The 25,558-nt window shown below is 39.2% G+C and overlaps 1 protein-coding gene across 6 annotated transcripts in view; it reads right to left on the bottom strand.

The window, feature by feature from the left end:
• LOC133541975 (rap1 GTPase-activating protein 1-like) overlaps window positions 1-25,558 on the bottom strand; it is a 397,810-nt gene that overhangs the window by 144,579 nt on the left and 227,673 nt on the right. For all 6 annotated transcript variants that reach the window (XM_061885745.1, XM_061885754.1, XM_061885771.1 and 3 more), the window contains one exon: window positions 14,585-14,678. Coding sequence is in view for 3 of the 6 variants with exons in the window: in XM_061885771.1 (XP_061741755.1) it covers window positions 14,585-14,678 (94 nt within the window). In the remaining 3 variants the exon portion in view is untranslated. The remainder of the gene's footprint in view (window positions 1-14,584; window positions 14,679-25,558) is intronic.

Raw genomic sequence — 25,558 nt, 5'->3', positions numbered from 1 at the left:
TCATGACAGTACCACAACAATGACTACCATTAAAATACAGTAGTGTAGTAGGCCTAAGTGTTGATTAAAAACCAGGCAGAGGTTTTATTTAACAAGTACGTATGATATTTTGACCACTGTAACATTGCACACGGTTTGAACAGTAACACTGTGTGTGAAACAATGTACTTTCATCAAGTGATTATTTGGCGTACCACTAGATGGATCTCACGAGCTACTAGTGGTCCACGTGCCACGGTTTGAAAATCTCTGCTTTACACATTATTTTTCCAGAAAATGTTCCTTGAAAGTTCCTTCTACTGTAGTCTTATTTTTGCCCTCGAGCTCTGGAGAGGGTTCTCCAGCAACGAGACAAGGAGAAGGCCCCTGCAGTGCAGGAAAGCATGCAGGGCTGATATTTCTTCATCTCAGAGTGGAGCGGCATATGCGGGGCACACTCATTAACGAGCTGCCGCTCGCCTGGCAGACTCGCCACGGAGGTCGTCAAACACCCAGCATGCATTGCACACAAAAGGAGGACATAAATATCCGACAACGACAGTGTGCAAACGGGAAAGGGAGTCGAAGCTCCACGACTCCATTTAGTCCACACAAGAGCAGCACATCTTTTTGTCTCCTGGGGGTAAAGCAACAAATTATTTGCCTCATAGGCAATATTCCCACACAGTGAACATCTCAGGGCTATTCTCAGCCTCTCACGGCGCGCTAGACTTCAGAGAGTCAATCAATGGCTGCAGAGCTCTGGATGAGCCACTCGAAGCTCTGGTCGCCTACTAAATGGACATTGTTGGATCTCCTGTGGGTTAAAACGGGCCCCTCCATCGGCTCTATTTAAACAGGAACCTCCCACAATGCACTGCAGCGCAGAAGGTTTATTTCAACAAAACACACTGCAAGCTTATTTTTAAGCGACTACCTGGACTCGCGCACTGATCTGATTGGACCCTGTGGACATCATCATCATCATCATCATCATCATCATCATCATCATCCATCAATGGGTCGATTTTAATCCTTAATAACTAATGCTAGTTTATTTATAGAAGCCAAAAATAAAAAATACATACATACATATATATATATGTATACATACATACATATATATATATATATATATATATATATATATATATATATATATATATATATATATATATATACATCTATATATATATATATCAATGACGTGCAGACAGGAGACACCAGTCAGGATACACATTGTTTTGTGTATCCAGTTCTTATACTATAAAGTTATTTTCCATTTACCTTCACCAGTTTTAGATTATTTCTATTCAAAATCGCTGAATTTTTGCGTTTGCCGTTCAAATACTGAGCAGAGACTTGCGGTGAGTCGGCTAACTGCTGGCTGCTGTGCAGTGAGACCGTATTGCTATATGAATTATATTGTACATTTCCATAGTTTAGTTAGCTGAGGTACAAACCCCGTTTCCATAGGAGTTGGGAAATTGTGTTAGATGTAAATACTAACGGAATACAATGATTTGCAAATCCTTTTCAACCCATATTCAATTAAATGCACTACAATTTTTTTAAATTTTTTTTGCAAATAAAAGTTATCTTAGAATTTCATGGCTGCAACACGTGCCAAAGTAGTTGGGAAAGGGCATGTTCACCACTGTGTTGCATGACCTTTTCTTTTAACAACACTCAATAAACGTTTGGGAACTGAGGAGACACATTTTTGAAGCTTTTCAGGTGGAATTCATTCCCATTCTTGCTTGATGTACAGCTTAAGTTGTTCAACAGTCGTATTTAGGCTTCAAAATTTTCAGTGGAAGACAGGTCTGGACTAAAGGCAGGCCAGTGTAGTACCCGGACTCTTTTACTATGAAGCCATGCTGTTGTAACACGTGGTGTGGCATTGTCTTGCTGAAATAAGCAGGGGCGTTCATGTCCATAATGTTGCTTGAATAGCAATATATGTTGCTCCTGAACCTGTAGGTACCTTTCATCATTAATGGTGCCGTCGCAGATGTGTAAGTTAACCATGCCTTGGGCACTAATTCACCTCCATACCATCACAGATGCTGCCTTTTGAACTTGGCCCCTGTAACAATCCGAAGGGTTCTTTTCCTCTTTGTTCCCGAGGACACAAATGTCCATATTTTCCAAAAACAATTTGAAATGTGGACTCGTCAGACCACAGAACAACTTACCACTTTGAATCAGTCCATCTTAGATGATCTCGGGCCCAGCGGAGCCGGCGGCGTTTCTGGATGTTGTTGATAAATGGCTTTTGCTTTGCACAGTAGAGCTTTAACTTGCACTTACAGATGTAGCGAAAAACTTTATTTCGTGACAGTGGTTTTCTGAAGTCTTCCTGAGTCCATGTGGTGATATCCTTTAGAGATTTATGTCGGCTTTTGATACAGTGCCGTCTGAGAGTTTGAAGGTCACGGTCATTCAATGTTGGTTTCTGGCGATGCCGCTTACGTGGAGTGATTTCTCCAGATTCTCTGAACCTTTTGATGATATTACGGACCGTAGATGATGAAATTCCTAAATTTCTTGCAATTGCACTTTGAGAAACATTGTTCTTAAACCGTTTGACCATTTGCTCATGCAGTTGTGGACAAAGGGGTGCACATTTTTTGGAAGCTGTTTTTATACCCAATCATGGCACCCACCTGTTCCCAATTAGCCCACACACCTGTATGGTCCATTTAGTATCAATGGTGCCTTCACAGATGTGTAAGTTACCTATGCATTGGGCACTAATACACCCCCATACCATCACAGATGCTGGCATTTGAACTTCGCTTCTAAAACAATCCAAAGGGTTATTTTCTTTTTTGTTCTGGAGGACACGACATTCTCTGTTTACAAATATAATTTGAAATGTGGACTCGTCAGACCACAGAACACTTTTCACTTTGCATCAGTCCATCCTAGATGAGCTCGGATCCAGCAAAGCCAGTGGCGTTCCTTGGTGTTGTTGATAAATGGGTTTTGCTTTGCATAGCAGAGTTTTAACTTGCACTTACAGATGTAGCAACCAATTGTAGTTACTGACAGTGGTTTTATGAAGTGTTTTTGAGCCCTTGTGGTGATATTCTTTATACACTGATGTCCGTTTTTGATGCAGTACCGCCTGACAGATCTAAGGTCCGTAATATCATCGCTTACGTGCAGTGATTTCTCCAGATTGTCTGAATTTTTTGATGATTTTACGGACTGTAGATGGTAAAATCCCTGAATTCCTTGCAATAGCTCTTTGAGAAATGTTGTTCTAAAACTGTTCGACAATTTGCTTACAAGGTGGTGACCCTCACCCCATCCTTGTTTGTGAATTACTTAACATTTCATGGAAGCTGCTTTTATACCCAATCATGGCACCCAACGGTTCTCAATTAGCCTGCGCACCTGAGGGATGTACCATATAAGTGTTTGATGAGCATTCCTCAACTTTATCAGTATTTATTGCAACTTTTCCCAACTTCTTTGTCACGTGTTGCTGGCATCAAGTTCTAAAGTTAATGATTATTAGCAAAAAAAAAAATGTTTATCAGATTGAACATCAAATATGTTGTCTTTGTAGCATATTCAACTGAATATGGGTTGAAAATTATTTGCAAATCATTTTTTTCCGTTTATATTTACATCTAACACAATTTCCCCACTCATATGGAAACGGGGTTTGTATTTAGTCAGCCACCGATTGTGCAAGTTCTCCCATTTAAAATGATGACAGAGGTCTGTAATTTTCACCATAGGTACACTTCAACTGTGACAGACAGAATGTGAAAAAAAAATCCAGGAATTCGCATTTTAGGAATTTGTAATAATTTATTTGTAAATCATGGTGGAAAATAAGTATTTGGTCACTTAAAACAAGGACGATCTCTGGCTCTCACAGACCTGTAACTTCTTCTTTAAGAAGAGCTTCTGTCCTCCACTCATTACCTGTATTAATGGCACTTGTTTGAACTCGTTATCTGTATAAAATACACCTGTCAAACAGTCAGACTCCAAACTCCACTTGGCCAAGACCAAAGAGCTGTCGAAGGACACCAGGAAAATAATTGTAGACCTGCACCAGACTGGGAAGAGTGAATATACAATAGGCAAGCAGCTTGGTGTGAAAAAATCAACTGTGGGAGCAATTATCAGAAAATGGAAGACATACAAGACCACTGATAATCTCCCTCGATCTGGGGCTCCACGCAAGATCTTATCCCGTGGGGTCAAAATGATCATGAGAACGGTGGGCAAAAATCCCAGAACCACACAGGAGGACCTGGTGAATGACCTGCAGAGAGCTGGGACCAAAATAACAAAGGTTACCATCAGTAACACACTACGCCGACACGGAACCAAATCCTACAGTGCCAGATGTGTCCCCCCTGCTTAAGCCAGTGCATGTCCAGGACCGTCTGAAGTTTGCCAGAGAGCACATGGATGATACAGCAGAGGATTGGGAGAATGTCATGTGGTCAGATAAAACCAAAATATAACTTTTTGGTATAAACTCAACTCGTCGTGTTTGGAGGAAGAAGAATACTGAGTTGCATCCCAAGAACACCATACCTACTGTGAAGCATGGGGGTGGAAACCTCATGCTTTGGGGCTGTTTTTCTGCTAAGGGGACAGGACAATTGATCCGTGTTAAGGAAAGAATGAATGGGGCCATGTATCTTTAGATTTTCAGCCAAAACCTCCTTCCATCAGTGAGACCTTTGAATGGTTGACCAAATACTTGTTTTCCACCATAATTTACAAAAAATTCTTAAAAATTCCTACAATGTGAATTCCTGGATTTTTTCACATTCGGTCTCTCACAGTTGAAGTGTACCCATGATGTACATTACAGACCTCTGTCATCATTTTATGTGGGAGAATTTGCACAATTGGTGGCTGACAAAACATTTTTTTGCCCCACTGTACATACATACATCCATATGTAAGTATATACCCAAAGATTCCCACCTTTACTGAATGTTGTCCGATGTTTTGTCAATGTGGAACCATTGTCTCGTTGTCCCTCCTACTGCAAGAATTACTGTGACACCTGTCTTTTTATATGTGTTGAACACGCCTTCCAACTTCCCTTTTGTTTATATGATAACGGGAGAGGTAGGCGTCCATGCGACGACAGAAAATGTGTTGTCTTGTTAAGAACTTAAGTTCACTTTTTTGTTCATTATTATATTTGTGTAGGGGCTCAACAATGGCAGAAAGTTATTGACAACAATAATATTCTGTGTATTATCAGTAAAGTGCGGCTGAGCAACCCATGTTGTCGGTCGCATACTTGCCAACCCTCCCGATTTGCCCGGGAGACTCCCAAATTTCAGTGCTCCTCCAGAAAATCTCCAGGGGCAACCATTCCCATTCTCCCGAATTTCTCCCGATTTCCACCCGAACAAAAATATTGGGGGCGTGCCTTTAAAAGGCACCCCCTTTAGCGTTGTCTCTCACCTGAAAAGGAGACTATTATAAATGTCTCCATTATCCAGAGGTTTATCTATTACCCATAAAGTAGGCAGGCATGGAGCTATTTCTCAGCGTGTGTTTATTCTAGCCGGCACGTTAATTCACTGACACACAACATCTGGATTCCCATCATGCATTGCTTCAAAACTACGGCAAGTAGTAATGTCAAAAAACATAACATAGACAAAGCAGAAGAACGAAGAAGAGACATAGCGACGACGAGTAAGAAGAAGAAGTACGCTTGCAAGTTCCAAAATGATTTGAAAACATAATTTCAGCTCATCCAGGACAGCTTGAAGGGGAAGGGGTATGCTGCCTGCAAATTTTGTAGATCAGACTTTTCCATTGAACATTTGCTGCTTGCAAATCTTCTCCATTAAACATGGTGGCCGAATGCATATATTCATTAATGAACAGATTATTTATATATATATATATATATATATATATATATATATATATATATATATATATATATATATATATATATATATATATATATATATCAATCAATCAATCAATGTTTACTTATATAGCCCTAAATCACTAGTGTCTCAAAGGGCTGCACAAACCACCACGACATCCTCGGTAGGCCCACATAAGGGCAAGGAAAACTCACACCCAGTGGGACATTGGTGACAATAATGACCCAGTGGGACGTCGGTGACAATGATGACTATGAGAACCTTAGAGAGGAGGAAAGCAATGGATGTCGAGCGGATCTAACATGATACTGTGAAAGTTCAATCCACAATGGATACAACACAGTCGCGAGAGTCCAGTCCAAAGAGGATCCAAGACACAGCAGCGAGAGTCCCGTTCACAGCGGAGCCAGCAGGAAACCATCCCAAGCGTAGGCGGACCAGCAGCGCAGAGATGTCCCCAGCCGATACACAGGCGAGCAGTACATGGCCACCGGATCGGACCGGACCCCCTCCACACGGGAGAGTGGGACATAGAAGAAAAAGAAAAGAAACGGCAGATCAACTGGTCTAAAAAGGGAGTCTATTTAAAGGCTAGAGTATACAAATGAGTTTTAAGGTGAGACTTAAATGCTTCTACTGAGGTGGCATCGCGAACTGTTACCGGGAGGGTATTCCAGAGTACTGGAGCCCGAACGGAAAATGCTCTATAGCCCGCAGACTTTTTTTGGGCTTTGGGAATCACTAATAAGCCGGAGTCCTTTGAACGCAGATTTCTTGCCGGGACATATGGTACAATACAATCGGCAAGATAAGATGGAGCTAGACCGTGTAGTATTTTATACGTAAGTAGTAAAACCTTAAAGTCACATCTTAAGTGCACAGAAGGCCAGTGCAGGTGAGCCAGTACAGGCGTAATGTGATCAAACTTTCTTGTTCTTGTCAAAAGTCTAGCAGCCGCATTTTGTACCAACTGTAATCTTTTAATGCTAGACATGGGGAGACCCGAAAATAATACGTTACAGTAGTCGAGGCGAGACGTAACAAACGCATGGATAATGATCTCAGCGTCTTTAGTGGACAGAATGGAGCGAATTTTAGCGATGTTACGGAGATGAAAGAAGGCCGTTTTAGTAACGCTTTTAATGTGTGCCTCAAAGGAGAGAGTTGGGTCGAAGATAATACCCAGATTCTTTACCGTGTCGCCTTGTTTAATTGTTTGGTTGTCAAATGTTAGAGTTGTATTATTAAATAGAGTTCGGTGTCTAGCAGGACCGATAATCAGCATTTCCGTTTTTTTGGCGTTGAGTTGCAAAAAGTTAGCGGACATCCATTGTTTAATTTCATTAACACACGCCTCCAGCTGACTACAATCCGGCGTGTTGGTCAGCTTTAGGGGCATGTAGAGTTGGGTGTCATCAGCATAACAGTGAAAGCTAATACCGTATTTGCGTATGATGTCACCTAGCGGCAGCATGTAGATGCTGAAGAGTGCAGGGCCAAGGACCGAACCCTGGGGAACTCCACACGTTACCTTAACGTAGTCCGAGGTCACATTGTTATGGGAGACACACTGCATCCTATCAGTAAGATAAGAGTTAAACCAAGACAGGGCTATATATATATATATATATATGTATATATATATATATATATATGTATATATATATATATATATATATATATATATATATATATCAACACAACGCAGAGGAAAAGACCACCGGTTACACATGCTTGCTTTGGAGCCCCTGCCTCAAAACCAAAACATATTTGCCTTGGTGCCCTTCTAACTTGCCTTGGTGTCCTAAAAGATGAGCCTTCCTTTACAGCAACACTTGCCTTGACCTTAAACAGTTAAAATTCGAGGCCTGTGATGGTAAAACAAAAGCCCACAAAGTATGTAAATCAGTTCCTGGCAGCACCATATTCTCTGCACTGTATACGTACAGACGCAAGCTGCTTGCTTGCAAATTGCATTAGCAGTGAGACAGTAATAATAGGTCTCCTATGCTATGAATTAGAGAGGAACTTAGTGCTGCAGGTCTACATTTGATGCACAGAGCACATCAGGCACTGCCAAACAGAGTTAGAGGGGCTGGGCTAGGATGGGATGGCGGGGCTGCACCTTTCACCCTGCGCACAAAGTGGGCCGTGACTCACCCCAAACTGTCTGGCAACAACAAAGCCTTGAGGCTAAAAAAAAAAGTGTATCTTTGTGAGCACTGACACAAACGAAATGATATCTTTTGAGTGGTATTTCAAAACTGACGAATAAGTGCTTCTTTGACATATGAATGGAAGTGGAAAGTTCCACAGATTGTACTTAAGTAAAGACCAGGATGCAGCGGCAGGCTCACATCGTGATTTGAAAGTCTCTCCTCATGCTGATTTCTGGGAAAAGATGATACATCTCATTACCTTTTAATGTCAGGAGGCTGAATACAGTATGTTCAATTTAGGTTTGCACTGTATCAAACATTGTTTATATATATATATATATATATACATATACACTCTGTTTGACAAGTACCGGTTCGCCATATTTTTCTCTTTTTACAAGCATTGACGGCGCGTTGTCATCACGCCATGACATTGCTGGTTTTATGAGCAGAGGAGCATGTCTGGCAGCGCACACACACAGAATACTTACAAGCAGACACAGTGTGTAGACAGAAAAGAGAGAATGGACGCATTTTGGTGTAAAAACTACAGATAAAGGTGAAGTTATACCACTGGAAGAGATGCTTTAAGACATGGCTAGCTAGCTAGCAGTGTTTTAGCTACTTCTAAATCACTAATCGTCACCTCCATGGCGACAAATAAAGTTTCTTACAATTAACATTATCACTGGAAGACGAGGCATAGCTAAACATGCTTCACTACACACCGTAGGAGGATACAGTAGCTCACCGGTGTCACAATGTAAACAAATGGGAGGATAATGTAAATTCACATGGGTGGATCTACACTTGACATCCACTGTAATGATACCAAGTACAGGAGCGTATTTAGTCGATACTAGTATGATTCCATCGATATTTTTTAAAATCACGAAATCTTTTTCTGTTTTTTAAAAATGTATGTTATGTTTATAAACTCAGTAAATATGTCCCTGGCCACATGAAGACTTTGAATATGACCAATGTATGATCCTGTAACTATTTGGTATTGGATTGATACCTAAATGTGTGGTATCATCCAAAACTAATGTAAAGTATCAAACAAGAGAATATTAAGTGATTATTACATTTTAACAGAAGTGTAGATACAACACATTAAAATAGAAAATACGCAGATATTAACAGTAGATGAACAAGTAGATTAATAATCTATTTTTACAGTTTGTCCCTTGTAATGTAGACAAAATAATAGGTAGATAAATGACACAATATGTTACTGCATATGTCAGCAGACTAATTAGGAGTCTTTGTTTATTTAGTTACTACTGAAAGACAAGTTGTTGTCATGATCCGTGGTCCGGATCATGTTTTTGTTGTTCTGATTGTTTTGGACTCCCTTAGGCCCTGATTTTGTGCACCTTTGTTCGTTACTATAGTTACTTATTTTTTCCACCTGCCTCTGATTAGTGTTCGGCACGTTCACCTGCTGCCGAGCACAAATCAGAGAGCTATTTATTCACGTCCCTCGCCACACTCGGTCTGGCGTCATTGTTTGCTTCATGGCTTGCCACGCAAGAATTGTTTGTTTCATGCTACAGTTTCCAGAATATTGCTTGTCCCTAGTTCATGCTAAGAGTTAACTTCGACTTGCGTTCCTCTTTGTTTTGTTTGAGAGTTCATATTAAATCATGTTCCTACCACACGCTGTCGTCCGGAGTTGTCCCTCTGCATCCCGGGAGAACAACCACGCAGCAAGCTGCGACCCAAACAGTGACAGTTGTCTAGTATGTTCACTATTTTATTCAAGGACGAAATTACAATAATAAACTTATGTTTCATCTACCCTAAGATTTTTTTCTTAAAATAAAGCCAACAATTTTTTGTGGTCCCCTTTATTTAGAAAAGTATCAAAATACATTTCGGTATCGAGACACCCCTAGTTCCATCCATCTTTTGTGAGCCAATAACGTTTACTATTATAGGTCACGCTACTGTTGGTGACTTGAGAGAGGAAAAATAAAAACAAGTTTACATTTGTGTTGTCTCAAGAAGAAATGTCTGCCATTAACTGGTGCATTTTTTGTGTTATTAATCACATCCAGCATGCTAAACGTGCTCCATTGTGGCCTTCTTGCTTCAGCCATCTGCATTTGTTAAATATATTTGTCTTAATCAGTAACGTTTTATGACGACAACAACACAAATAGTGAGCACACAGCGGGGAAACTAGTATTCTCTGCCCAATAAATGGTTTGATTCCAAGGCACTGAAGCACAGGTGTCATCCTCAAGGCCTGGGGGTCAGATCTGACCCGCCACGTAATTTTATGTGGCCCATGAAAGTCTGGAAATACTCAATAAAGTATTTTATTGTGTCTTACTAAATGTATTTGTTCTCTCTGTTTTGACACAAAAAAAATACATGAAATTGCATATATTTTTATTCAACATTACCTAATGTAATAAATACTTTATTATTGTAGTTTGCATTTTTATTATCTGGTAACTAAAATACTTAAATTCCTGCTTGATTTATTTTAATTAATTTGTAATAATAAGGTTGTTCATGTTAATAATGTAATGTTATTAGTATTTTTATAAATTTAGGTTGGAAAGTAATTATCTGTAATAATAATAATGATTTTTTTTTTTCTTGAAATAAAAATACTCAAATATCTGCCTGATTTATTTCTTAATCTTGAATAATAATGTTGTTCATGTGTGACCCCGAGAGGGACAAGCGGTAGAAAATGGGTGGATGGATGGATGTTAGTAATGTAATGTTACATTTTTATGGATTTAGGTTAGAAAGTAGTTATCTGTAACAATAATGAACTATTATTTTCGTGTGTTTCCTAATAATGTAACAAATAATATATTGTTAAACGTTGTATTTAATAAAAATTAAAAACACTCAAATAACTAATTTACTTATGTATTAATGTGTAATAATAAAGTTCATGTTAATAATGTAGCATTAGCTACATTTGTATGAATTTAAGTTGGAAAGTATTATCTGTAAAAATAATGAACTATTTGCTTCGTGTTTCCTAATAATGTAACAAATATTTTATTATTACGCATTACAAAAGTTTTTGTTTAAAATAAAGATAGATGGATTGACTTATGATTTCAAAGCAAGTTATCCATTAAATTGTAGGATGTAAAAATGATAATTGATTTTACAGTGAAAAAAAAAAAAAAAAACTGACCACAGTGTTACCGTTTTTCCATTTACAGTAATACACCGCATATAAATTACGGTAAAAAAATGGCCGCTCTGTTGCCAGAATTTTACCGTAATTTTACCGTAAAAAAGCAGTAGTACCATTTTTCCATTTAGAGGACAATGCTGTAAAAAAAACTGCATAAATTATATGATAAAATTCTGGCGAAGGAGCTGCCAGTCAAAAGATAGTTTTAGTTTTTACACAGTACGTAAAGAAATATATACAGGTAGTCATCAAATGCACATTCTCCTACCTAATAGATGTTGGCACACCACCACGGCAAAATAAAAGCTGCCACACCTTAAAAATAAGTAAGGTATAAAAGTAAGGGGTACCCACTCCATTTCTCAAACATTTTGGGGGTCCCTGGCTTGAAAAATATTGAAGACCCCATAAGTGAATCATCTTCATTATCATGCAAGATGGGAAAATATAAAAGTATATGCGTCACAATCCGATTACAGTGTTTCCCCCAGAAAATGTGTTAGTTAAGGTGGTGGGTGTCCCTTCAGGGGGAAGGGAGTGGGTGGGTGTAAGGAATAGCGTAACTCGGCCTGTCGCCATCACGTCTCCATCTCATAGCTGCCGCCACAGCCTAGGGGGGGCAATAGACTACAGACTGTGGTGAAGAAGGCCGGCTTCGTCGCGTGAAGAAGCCTATAACTTTTGGTTGTGTTTTCCACTCTATATGCTGAATGCCGATACACTATATATATATATCTCTCAATATATTTTCCGTCAAGTAAAAACAATACACAAAACAGTCTTAGTTACCCGAGATACTAAGTATGTCATTATTATGACTTAATAAGTCAATATTAATAAATTACTATCTATCTATCTATTTTGACTAGGTAATTTAATAAGGCAAAAATATGACAAAATAATGACTAAGTAAAAAAAATTACAAAAAAATAATATGAGTCAAATTGATGACTTACTGTTAGTAAGCGTTTGCAATAAGCGTTTGAAAAAACACTAGTTAAAAGTCGGGCCACATGCTGACATATGCTCAACACATCATGCTTAATTTATCGCAGCATTTGGGAAGCCTGTAGTTGATTTTTATTATGCAAATGTTATATTCTTATCAACATGTGATATCAGGGATCCTGCCATTTAAAATTGGGCTGCTACATTACTAATAATTAATGTAACTCTAGCTGAAAAAATAGTACAATAGCAATAGGAGAGACTAATCATCCCTGAACACCATGGAGTTCATGTAGGCTTTTTGATGCAGTTAAATTATTATATCAACTATCAGAGATGGCTTCAGGAAACTCTTTATTTAACATAATGTCCTTTTTTGCTGCTTCAACACAGCTCAATCAACACAGAAAAAGGTAAAGTGAAATAACTTAGTTGTTAACTGTAGGTCAGTAATGCTTGTCTTTCTCTTAGACGGACAGGGCTTTGCTGTCCGTTCAAAGTGGGGCGCACACGCACGCACACCGCACAGTGAGCTACCATTACCCCTTAAAGCTAATTACCCTTCACTTCAAGGACTGCGAGCGAGCTGAGCTGCCGCTAATGTTAAAAGAACGCCAATGGGCTCTCAGTGATGCTACTGGTTTTGATTGATTGATTGATACTTTTATTAGTAGATTGCACAGTACAGTACATATTCCGTACAATTGACCACTAAATGGTAACACCCGAATAAGTTTTTCAACTTGTTTAAGTCGGGGTCCACGTTAATCAATTCATGGTAGTTGACTCGGAAGCGTTTATTATAATTTGGGGAGAGTCTGCTGCATTATGCTCACCTGCTAAACACCTTTTTGCTCACCCAACCTGCTGGAGCACTGACTACATGCTCTCTGAATGCACACTGCTGATCGGCTGTTACATGCGCTCTGAATACACACTGCTGATTAGCTGTTATCGCTTTGCCTATAACCAATCAGATGGTTGTGTGGGTGGGACAATACTGGGTGCTGCAGAGACGTACTGACAGAGGCAGAACACAGCGTGGCAGTTTGTTAAGACGTTAGTTTAGGCGGTGGCTCTTTGTTGTTAAGGCGGCCGCCTTGACAACAAAGCGCTGCGGGAAACCCTGGATTAGTCGACTAATGATTAAAAGAGTTGATGACTATTTGACCATCAAAATAGTCGTTAGTTCCAGCCCAACAACCAATGAGTGTCATTAACTGGACAATATTAAGGGGTACCCTACATTCCCCTTCCTAATTGATAGTGGCGGAACACCACAGCAAAATAAAAGCTGCCACACCCTAAAAATATGAGTATGATACGAAAGTAAGGGGTACTAGCGCTATTTCGCAAACATTTTGAGGGTCCCTGGCCTGGAAAACTTTGAAGACCCCCAGAGCTGAACCATCCTCATTATCATGCAAGATGGGAAAATATAAAAGTATATGCTTCATAATCCGATTAGTTGACTAATGGTTAAGAAAGTCAATTACTTTTTGACTATCGAAATAATCGCTAGTTGCAGCCCAATACCCAATGAGTGTCATTAACTCTACCTAGTTGATGGTGACACACCACCACAGCAAAATAAAAGCTGCCACACTGAATAATTGTATCTAAGTTATCACAACACTTTGTGTTGCCATGAGTTCCCAGCGAGAAGACAAAAGCTGTCTTTGAACCTACCAAGAAGAAGGCTTGTAAAACTCCACTGTGTAGGATGGGAAGCAACATCAAGGTGTTCTGTTTCTTTATTCTATTGTAATCCACAGAAAGATACTGTCTTGACCCGAGAACTACAAAGCGAAGAGGAAGCAGGACATGATTCCCCTCCAGGGACCTCTTCTTTGAACTGTTTTACGACCTTTTCTTTGAACTGTTTTAATCAAAGACGATGGCTGTTTATGACCCGACTGCTGTTGCCATGTAATCAGGGAAAGTCCAAATAAAAGAGGAGGTGTACAATCTTTTGTCAGAGCATGTTGGAACACTGTACAAGGGTAAAGATGTACGCGCTCTCCTCAATTGAGCCAAATGTAATTCTCTCTCTGTTTAATTCATTGCTTCTTGTCTTGTTTAATAGATTTCATCAGTGTTTGAACCTGACACACAACTTAAAAATATATGAGTAAGATATGAAAGTAAGGGGTACTAGCGCCATTTCTCAAATATTTTGGGGGTCTTAGGCCTGGAAAATGTTAAAGGCCCCCTGAATAAACCATTCTAACGACCATACAAGATGAAGTAATATAAAGTAACAGATCTACAAGATCTGGTAGGGCACTGCCCAACTAACAAAATGCAAAAACAAAAGAGGGGTGAGTGATCGTAAGCTAGTTTGTTATGGTATTCCTAACTAAATGGGTGTTTTGGGTAAAGTCACCGAAAGGACGCCGACAAACCAAGAAAGGGGAACGTACCTGTGCAGCGGAGGGAAAAGGGAGTAGTTGACCAGAATGTCTGAGTGAGTGCTCTACTTCATCAGGGATGCGAGGGAATCCTCCATCTTGCTTCCTGAGAACCACAGAGAGGGCTTATTAGGACTTGAGTGATGATGGTTTGTACAAACCCCGTTTCTATATGAGTTGTGAAATTGTGTTTGATGTAAATATAAACGGAATACAATGACTTGCAAATCATTTTCAATCTTTTCAACTAAATGCACTACAAAGACAAGATATTTGATGTTCAAACTCATAAACTTTATTTTTTTTTGCAAATATTTATGAACTTAGAATTTCATGGCTGCAACACGTGCAAAAGTAATTGGGAAAGGGCATTTTCACCACTGTGTTACATCACCTTTTCTTTTAACAACACTCAAAAAACGTTTGGGAACTGATGAAACTAATTGATGAAGCTTTGAATGTTGAATTCTTTACCATTCTTGCTTGATGTGCGGCTTAAGTTGTTCAACAGTCCGGGATTTATTTGTCATATTTTACGCTTCATAATGCGCCACACATTTTCGATGGGAGACATGTCTAGACTGCTGGCGGACCAGGAACGTACCCGCACTCTTTTACTACGAAGCCACGCTGTTGTAACACGTGGCTTGGCATGAAATAAGCAGGGGCGTCCATGATAACGTTGCTTGGATGATAACATATCAATCAATCAATCAATCAATGTTTACTTATATAGCCCTAAATCACTAGTGTCTCAAAGGGTTGCACAAACCACTACGACATCCTCGGTAGGCCCACATAAGGGCAAGGAAAACTCACACCCAGTGGGACGTCGGTGCATATGTTGCTCCAAAACCTGTATGGACCATTTAGCCTTAATGGTGCCTTCACAGATGTGTACGTTACCCATGCCTTGGGCACTAATACACCCCCATACCATCACAGATGCTGGCTTTTGAACTGTGCGCCTATAACAATCCAGATGGTTATTTTCCTCTTTGTTCCGGAGGACACCAAATATAATTTGGAATGTGGACTCGTCAGACCACAGAATACTTTTCCACTTTCCATCAGTCCATCTTAGATGAGCTCAGGACCAGCGAAGCCGGTGGCGTTCCTGGGTGTTGTTGATAAATGGCTTTTGCTTTGCATAGTAGAGTTTTAACTTGCACTTACAGATGTAGCGACCAACTGTAGTTACTGACAGTGGTTTTATGAAGTGTTCCTGAGCCCATGTGGTGATATTCTTTACACACTGATGTCGCTTTTTGATGCAGTACCGCCTATGGGATTAAAGGTCTGTAATATCACTGCTTACGTGCATTGATTTCTCCACATTCTCTGAACCTTTTGATGATTTTACGGACTGTAGATGGTAAAATCCCTAAATTCCTTGCAATAGCTCGTTGAGAAATGTTGTTCTAAAACTGTTCGACAATTTGCTTACAAATTGGTAACCCTCGCCTCATCCTTGTTTTTGAATTACCTAACATTTCATGGAAGCTGCTTTTATACCCAATCATGGCACCCACCTGTTCCCAATTAGCCTGCACACCTGTGGGATGTTCCAAATAAGTGTTTGATGAGCATTCTTCAACTTTATCAGTATTTATTGCCACCTTTCCCAACTTCTTTGTCACGTGTTGCTGGCATCAATTTCTAAAGTTAATGATTATTTGCAAATAATTTTTTTAAATCAGTTTTAACATCAAATATCTTGTCTTTGTAGCATATTCAACTGAATATGGGTTGAAAATGATTTGCAAATCATTACATTCCGTTTATATTTACATATAACACAATTTCCCAACCCATATGGAAACGGGGTTTGTACATGACCCCAAAAAGTTTTGGTAAACCATAAAAGATTCTTTAAATCATGTTAAAACAAATGACTTTGATTTCTCAATCTGATACTTTTTCCTGATAATTGTTTTAATGAGTTTTCTGTTTCTGCCGGATTTTTGTTTGAGTCGTTGCATCCTCAATCGTCAAATGTTGGTGTAACTAATGTTAATATACCAAATACACCACAGGCTGTAAATAGACGCTGCACTTTTGAGTTCACACCTGTATCAATATCTGAGATAAACATTGCACTAAAGAGGCTGGACACAACTAAAGCAGCAGGACCTGACCAAATTGGACCCTTTTTCTTAAAATTGGCTGCTGATTTTATTGCTGAGCCTCTCTCGCATATTTTTAACCTCAGTCTAACAAGTAAAAGCATTCAAAAAATCTGGAAATCAGCCTTTGTTCTTCCCCTGCTAAAAGGGGGTGAACCAACAAATATAAATAATTACTGACCAATTTCTAAATTATGCATTTTAGCAAAATTGTTTGAGAAGATCATGATGATTTAATCGAGGCTATAGACAGCAAGAAATACGGTGTCGCCCTATTTATTGATTTGTCAAAAGCATTTGACACAGTAGACCACAGTCTGCTCATTCAAGCTCTCCATCACGTTGGATTATCTAAAAAGCAGCTGCTTGGTTCACAGACGATCTTTCAAGCAGAACACAACGTGTACAGGTGGCTGGGACGACTTCTTCATTACTGGACATTACCAAAGAAGTTTCACAGGGCTCAGTGCTGGGGCCCATTTTATTTTCTATCTACTTAAATAATCTTTGCAATAATTTGTCAAATGCAATGTACCATTTTTATGCAGACGACACCATTATTTATTGTTGTTCAACCTCCATCACTCAGGCTTTTGAGTTTTTACAAGCTGCTTTTGATGTCATCCAAGCTCGCTTATTTGATCTTAAATTGGTTTTAACTACAGATAAAAGCAAGGTAATTGTTTTCTCTCATTCAAGGGTGCTACTGGAAAATATTCCAAATATTGTAACATCAAACGGAAACCCTATAGAGCAGGTCTTAAATTACAAGTACTTGGGTGTGGAGAGGGGCGTGTCCTACGCGTCCCCTGCGGGCGGGGCATGCGCAGGAGCCTGTCATGAAGCAGCAAACAGGTGAGCAGATACCTCAGCTGGAGCGAGTTATCTAATCACCTGTTCCTTTATCAGCATCGCTGGAGATCATGACGTGGTTGGGAGGCTTGGACCTCGACGAAGGAAACGGACGTCGAAGGTAGGGCGGAAGGAGGAGAGACGAAGAACTACCAAACATTTGGAGTGAATTGGGCGGCTGCGAGAGTGTCTAAATCTGATTTGGGGGTTGAGCATAAGCTGTTTTGTGACTGGATCGAGATGGAAGGGGATAGTGACGGGATGTATGAGGATAGTATGGAAATGGATAGGACTAGAGGGGAGAGAGGAAAGAAGGGGAGAGGAGGGAGTGAAGGAAAGTTGAGTGCTAAAAGAGTGCATGAAGACGATGAGGAGGTTGGTAAGAGGAAAAGGGTTATGGTAGATGAATATAAGATAATTTATACATTTAAATCAAACCAAGATATGAATGACATTAGTTTGATGACACTGGTTAAGGGATTAAAGGAGGACATTGGAGAGGTGGAGATAGCGAAGGTGCTCAGGGACGGACGGATGTTGATTAAATGCAAAAATGGAGAGCAAAAGAACAAAAATGTGTTTGCAAAAACTGTGCAACAAAATAATAAAGGAAAAAATCGAAGTGGGAGAACGGAAGGGGGCAAGAGGAGTCGTGACAGGAATTCCAAGAGGAGAAAATTTAGATGATCTGAAAAGAGAAATAAAAGGAAGAACTGTCACTATGATGAAAAGAATGATGGCATTTAGGAATTGTGAAAAGACTGAGAGCGAATCCGTGCTAGTGCAATTTGCAGAGGAGGTCCTACCAGAGAGAATCATGATTGGGTATTTAAGCTTCTATGTTAGAGCTTACGTGCCACCCCCAGTACGTTGTTTCAAGTGCCAACACTATGGGCACATAGTTAGTGTGTGTCATGCTAAGATGAGATGTGGAAGGTGTGGAGGAGAGCATGAATATGGACAATGTGGAGAAAATGAACAGGTCAAGTGTTGTAATTGTGGCGGGAATCACACAGCAGCGTATGGGGGCTGCATCATAGGAAAACAGGCAACAGAAGTACAGCAAATCAGAGTTGAAAGAAATATTACGTACGCAGAGGCAGTTAAAATAAGAAATCTAGAAAGTGCAGAACAGGAGAGAAGTGAAAATAGTTCAGGAAATAAAAAACAAGAGGCAGCAAATACAGGAATTTCCATGGACAAACTAGTTGTATTCCTGGCTTACGTAATAAACTGTACAGAACAGGCTAGAAACAAGACTGAGAAAATCAAAATAATTGTCAAAGCAGCAGCAAAGTTTTTCAATTTAAAAGAACTATCCTGGGAACAGGTGCAAGGTGAGCTACAGAGAGTAGACGAGACGGAGTCATGTTCCCACAATCCAACGCCATGTTAATTGTTCAGTGGAATGCCAGAAGTTTGATAGCAAACGGACAGGAATTAAAGGGATATATTAATAATATGAAAAATAAACCACATATAATATGTATTCAAGAAACATGGCTAAAGCCAAAATTAAACTTTATAATAAAAGGATATATAACGATATGTAAAGATAGGAATGATGGGCAAGGAGGAGGATGTGCCATATTTATTAAGGAAGATATGCATTATTCAATATTAAAAGTAATACAAGAACTAGAGATAGTAGGAGTAGAAGTATGGAATAATAAAGAAAGATACAAAGTACTAAACTTCTATAATCCATGCAAGAAATTAGAAATTCACCAACTAGAAACAATAATCGAGCACTGGAGTGGCAATATTATTTGGTGTGGTGACTTTAATGCACATAGCACAATGTGGGGTGAAAGGGATGATTGGAATGGGGAAACATTGGAAGCACTTTTGGAGGAAAAAGAACTGGTGTGTGTGAATGATGGGTCGGGAACAAGGTTAGATGTCGTCACGGGTAAAGAAACAGCAATAGATTTAACACTAGTGTCACAAGGGTTAGCAGGAAAGGTGGAGTGGGAAGTAAATAAATACAGCACTATAGGAAGTGATCACTATCCAATCTTCATTCACATAAACATAAATCAAAGGACAGAAAGCACTAGGATAGAAGGAAGATGGAAGTATAATCATGGTGACTGGCGGAAATTTAGGGAAATTACCGACATAACATTAAAGGAAGTAGATATAAATCAAGATATTGAACAATTAAATACAGATATTACAAAGTGGATAATAGAAGCAGCCGAACAGAGCATACCAAGGAATAATATAGGGAGAAGAAGGAAGATAGTGCCGTGGTGGACAGAAGAGTGCACAGATGCATTACAAGAACGGAATAGAGCATTTAGAATATTGAGAAGAACACATAATTTCCAAGACATGATCCAATATAAAAGGCACCAAGCTAGAGTAAGGTATGTTATTAAAAAAACAAGAAAACACCAATGGAGAACTTTTTGTGAAACACTAAATAGAACTACTCCTTTAAGCCAAGTGTGGGGAATGATCAAGAGAATGTCGGGGGTCAGAAAAGAACATAAAAATCATGTGATGAAAGATGGAACGCGGAGTGTGGTAGGAAATAAAGAAAATGTAGAACTTTTAGCAAAAACCTTTGTTAAAGTGCACAGTAATGATAATTTGAGAAATGTAGAAAAACAAAAGAGAGAAGAAACAATTAGTTTAAATATTGAGGAAATGAAGGAAGACAACGATAATAGTTTTACCAACACTATGGATATGACATTTTCTTTGGATGAAATGGTTCGAATTTTGAAAAAAGTTAAAAATACGACGCCAGGGAAAGACCTGGTGAGTTATCAAATGATCAAAAAGTTAGGTAGCATCGGCAAAGAAGTGGTCTTGAAATTGTATAATAGGATATATGAAGAAGGAAAATTACCAGATGAGTGGAAAACAGCTGTAATAATTCCAATATGCAAGCCAGGGAAAGATCCGGAAGAGGCAGGAAATTATAGACCGATAGCATTGACCTCAAATTTGGGCAAAGTAATGGAAAAAATTATTAATGAAAGATTAATATATTATTTAGAGTCAAAAGAAATTATAAAAAACTACCAGAGTGGTTTTCGCAAAGCAAGAAGCACAAACGACCCAGCAGTGCAGCTGGAAGAGGAAATTAGAAAGGGACAAGTAAATAAAGAAAGTATAATTGCGGTATTTTTTGACATAGAGAAAGCGTATGATATGTTGTGGAAACAGGAGTTGCTGATGAAACTAAGTAAGATTGGGATTAGAGGAAGAATGTATAGATGGATAAAAGACTTTTTAACAAGTAGAACATTATTAGTAAAAATAGAGAATGAATATAGCAAAGAATACGAAGTGGAAAATGGGACCCCGCAAGGGAGTATAATAAGTCCAGTACTATTTTCCATCATGATAAATGAAGTTTTTTGGTGAAGTGGAAGGGTTAGTTGAGGTGGCATTGTTTGCTGATGATGGAGTCATGTGGAAGAGAGGTAGAAATATAAATCATATAGAAAAGAAGATTCAAAAGGCGGTAAATAATGTTCAAGACTGGCGAACGGCTTGGGGTTTAAGATTCTCTGTTGGAAAGACAAAAGTCATACATTTTACGAAGAGGAAAGTACAAAACAAACTCCAAATAAAACTCTATGGAGAAAACACAGAAGAGGTACAAGTATTTAAATATTTAGGTATATGGTTTGATAAAAATATTAACTGGTCAACCCACATCAGCAAGATACTGGAGAAAAGTAAAAATGTGTTAAATATAATGAGGGCTTTGAGGGGTAAAGATTGGGGGGCTGATAGGTTGACATTGAAAACAATATATATCGCTTTGATTTGATCTGTTAATGACTACGGATGCATTATTTATCAATCTGCTTCGAAAACACTACTTGGGAAAATAGACCGGATCCAGTCGCAGGCTTTAAGATTATGTTGTGGAGCTACTAAATCAACTCCAGTGGCAGCATTACAAGTAGAAATGAACGACAAACCTTTGGACATGAGGAGAGATCAACTCTCAGCACTTTATTGGGCAAACTTAAAAGGATCCAAGCAAGGACATCCAACCCGTCAAGTGCTAATAAACTGCCAAGAAAAAGAGAAGAAAAAAATGAATAGTTCTGGGTGGATAATAGGAGATATATGTATCAAAGCACAAATTGACAATATTAAAGTTAGCCCTACAGTACCAATTCCTGCAATACCACCGTGGATGTATGACAACCCAAAGGTAAACATGCAATTACTGAAGAATAGAAATTTAAATAGTTACCAGATAGAACATTGGATTGAGGAAATGTTTTTTGACAACATCATGATATTCACAGATGCATCAAAAACTATAAATAGTAAAGTAGGAGCTGCTGCAGTTATCCATCCATCCATCCATTTTCTACCGCTTATTCCCTTTTGGGGTCACGGGGGGCGCTGGCGCCTATCTCAGCTACAATCGGGCGGAAGGCGGGGTACACCCTGGACAAGTCGCCCCCTCATCGCAGGGCCAACACAGATAGACAGACAACATTCTCACTCACATTCACACACTAGGGCCAATTTAGTGTTGCCAATCAACCTATCCCCAGGTGCATGTCTTTGGAAGTGGGAGGAAGCCGGAGTACCCAGAGGGAACCCACGCATTCACGGGGAGAACATGCAAACTCCACACAGAAAGATCCCGAGCCTGGATTTGAACACAGGACTGCAGGAACTTCGTATTGTGAGGCAGACGCACTAACCCTTCTGCCACCGTGAAGCCTGCAGTTATCCCACAAGGAAATATAGTGTTAAATAAAAGAATCAGTGATAAACTATCTGTTTTTACGGGGGAATTGGTAGCAATTTATATGGCAGTTAACTGGATAGAGGAAAACAAAGCAAGGAAAGTAGTCGTGTGCTCGGACTCCAGCAGTGCATTGATGAGCATAAAAAACATAACATCAGAAACAAGACAAGATACAGTTTATGAAATAGTTCATGCAATCTACAGAATAAATAAAGCGGGAGGTGTGGTAACATTTCTCTGGGTTCCTGCTCATGTAGGAGTTGTGGGGAATGAGTTAGCTGATAGATACGCAAAACAAGCAACCACTAAAACAGAAGTAAACATGGAGATTAAGCACAGTAAAGAAGAAGTGAAGAGCATAATTAAGATAGAACACAATAAAAAGTGGCAGGATAATTGGAATAAGGAAACAAAAGGTAGAGAGTTTTACAAAGTCCAGAGGAGAGTAGGTGTAATGAGAGGAGGGGGTAGAAATAGGAAAGAAGAAGACATTATTACTAGAATGAGATTAGGACATACATATCTAAATAGTTCACTAAATTTGATAGGAAAACATACTACAGGGCTGTGTGATTTTTGCCATCAAATAGAGAAGGTTGACCATGTTTTAATACAGTGTAGGAAATACAATAGAGAAAGAGAAATACTGGAAAATAAGTTAGCAAAAGAAAATATTAGGTTTGAAGTGGGAGGTATATTAGGAATGCATTCAGAAAACATAGGATATAAAGCAATATACACATATTTAAAAAACACTGTGTTAAATAAAACAATATAGAGTAGGGATCCACCTCGGTCCACACTCCATTACAGTAGGTGGCGGTAATGCACACCAGAAGGTTGTTTGCCAACCGCCATAAAAAAACAAAAGAAGAAGAAGAAGAAGAAGAAGAATGACGTGGTTGGCAGCAGGAGCGAGAGACGGACGGACGGAGGAGTGAAGAGCCAAAGACATTGTAGTTATTATTGATTGAGCTGAAAAGCCAAGAGAATGTATGAATGAGTTGATCAAGCTGTATAACGTGTGGGAAACATTAAAACAAAGTGTACCCATTGAGCAAGTGTGCGTCGTGTCAGTGATGCAGGAGGGGATCCGGGCTGGAGACCTTCCACATTGGGTTTTACTCTTGATCAGGAGCTTTCATTTAAAGCCCATATTAACAACTTGGTCTCTAAGCTTAGGGTAACGCTTGGTTTCCTTTTTAGAAATAAAAACGGCTTCTCTCTTAAAGTCAGAACGAAATTGGTGACAGCGACTATCTTGCCCGTAATTGATTATGGAGACGTGCTTTATTTTAGTGCTTCATCTAAATGCCTCCAGTCCTAGGACACTGTTTTTCACTCAGCACTAAGATTTGTTACTGGCTGTTGTAGTCTCACCCACCACTGTCAACTGTATATGAAGTCAGACTTATCTTCATTGAGTGCACGCAGATACACACATTGGCTGACCATCATTTATAGAGCTCTTTTAGGTTTAATTCCTCCATACTTGTGTACTTTGTTACAAAGAAAAAAACGCTCTTATGCGTTACGTTCTAACAATTTGTATGTTTAAACTGTTCCCCATGAACGGAGTGAATTTGGCAAAAGAGGTTTTAGCATTGCTGCCCCTATGGCATGGAATGCATTGCAGACAAAACTGAAACTCACTGAACTACTTCCATTTAGAGACTTCCGTTCTGTCCTGAGGGAGAGAGAGCAAGAAACTTTTGCAGAGTGCCTGTGTTTTTAAAAGGTGTAAATCTTTATTGTTTTAAAGTTATCTTTTATCTATTTTAAAATGTATGTCTTAATGTATTACTTTTTTTGAAACTGCTCTGTGACATGTGCTGTTGAGCTCTTGGCCAGGTCACCCTTGTGAAAGAGATCTTGATCTCAATGGGTTTCTTATCTGGTTAAATAAAGGTTCTATGTAAGCTACAATCAGACGGAAGGCGGTCTACACCCTGGACAAGTCGCCACCTCATCGCAGGGCCAACACAGATAGACAGACAACATTCACACTCACACTCACATACTAGGGCCAATCAACCTATCCCCAGGTGCATGTCTTTTGGAGGTGGGAGGAAGCCGTAGTACCCGGAGGGAACCCACGCAGTTACGGGGAGGACATCCAAACTCCACACAGAAAGATCCCGAGCCTGACATTGAACCTAGGACTACTCAGCGCCCTCTTATTGTGAGGCAGACGCAGTAACCCCCCTCTTCCACCGTGCTGCCTCCATTGCATCTAATAGAGAGCAAAATACTAGTCTGTGAACACTGCTCCAAAGTCAGAATTGTTTGATGATTTGATGTGCATACAAATGTAAACATTGACAGGTGCGAAGGCAACAATATATGATACAACAAGACGGCAGCTAAAGAAGGACTTCCCTATTCATCACCGAAAAAACCTGCCAGGTGAACAGCGGATTTTACGACTTCCGGTGCTGACACAAGACCATAGGATGAACAAATACATTACGGTACTAAGACTATAGTGGCCATTAACAGTTAGCTTCTACAGCTGGGTTGCCCAAAGTGTGGCACAGCACAGTCTGTGGTCCGTGACTTGTTTGTCATCAGCCTTAAGCACATTACAAAAAAAATAAATAGAGATCTCATTTACAGCCCCGGTGGGAAAATCTATCAAAATTAGGGTGGTCCCAAAAAGGAGGGATTTTTAAAATTTTAAAAGTGCTCCCCCTTCGGTGAACATATAAAAAAATGTGTGTAAAAAATTTGAAGTGCTCCCCCTCTGGCCAACATATAAAATAACAAGTGTGTGTGAGAAATTAATTAATTTGAAAATAAATAAACACAATATTTATATAGAGACATAATGTATAACTTGAAGTAAATAATGAAGAATAAAAAACAATTACCAACAAAAAAATTTAAAAATTTACTAAAAGCAGTCTTTTTCTCACAATGCGTCAACATTTTTGCAAGATTTTCTTGTAAAATTATTACTTTTTTTATGTAAAATCATTACTTTTTAATGCAAATATGGTGAAATGTGTCATATAAAATTCCAACTATTCATAACATTGCCAATTTTTCTGTTGTTCTTGTAAAATTGTGACTTTTTTCAGTAAAAGTTTGACTTTTGTCATAATTTTGCCAAGTAAAAATTCAGATTATCATTATAATACCCTGCCTTCCGCCCGATTGTAGCTGAGATAGGCGCCAGCGCCCCCCGCGACCCCAAAAGGGAATAAGCGGTAGAAAATGGATGGATGGATTATAATATTGCCAACATTTTAAAGTTTTCTCATAAAATTG

Source organism: Nerophis ophidion, linkage group LG02 (genome assembly GCF_033978795.1).
Source record: "Nerophis ophidion isolate RoL-2023_Sa linkage group LG02, RoL_Noph_v1.0, whole genome shotgun sequence".
Lineage (NCBI taxonomy): Eukaryota > Metazoa > Chordata > Actinopteri > Syngnathiformes > Syngnathidae > Nerophis > Nerophis ophidion.
This window is presented reverse-complemented; position numbering and strand designations above follow the sequence as displayed.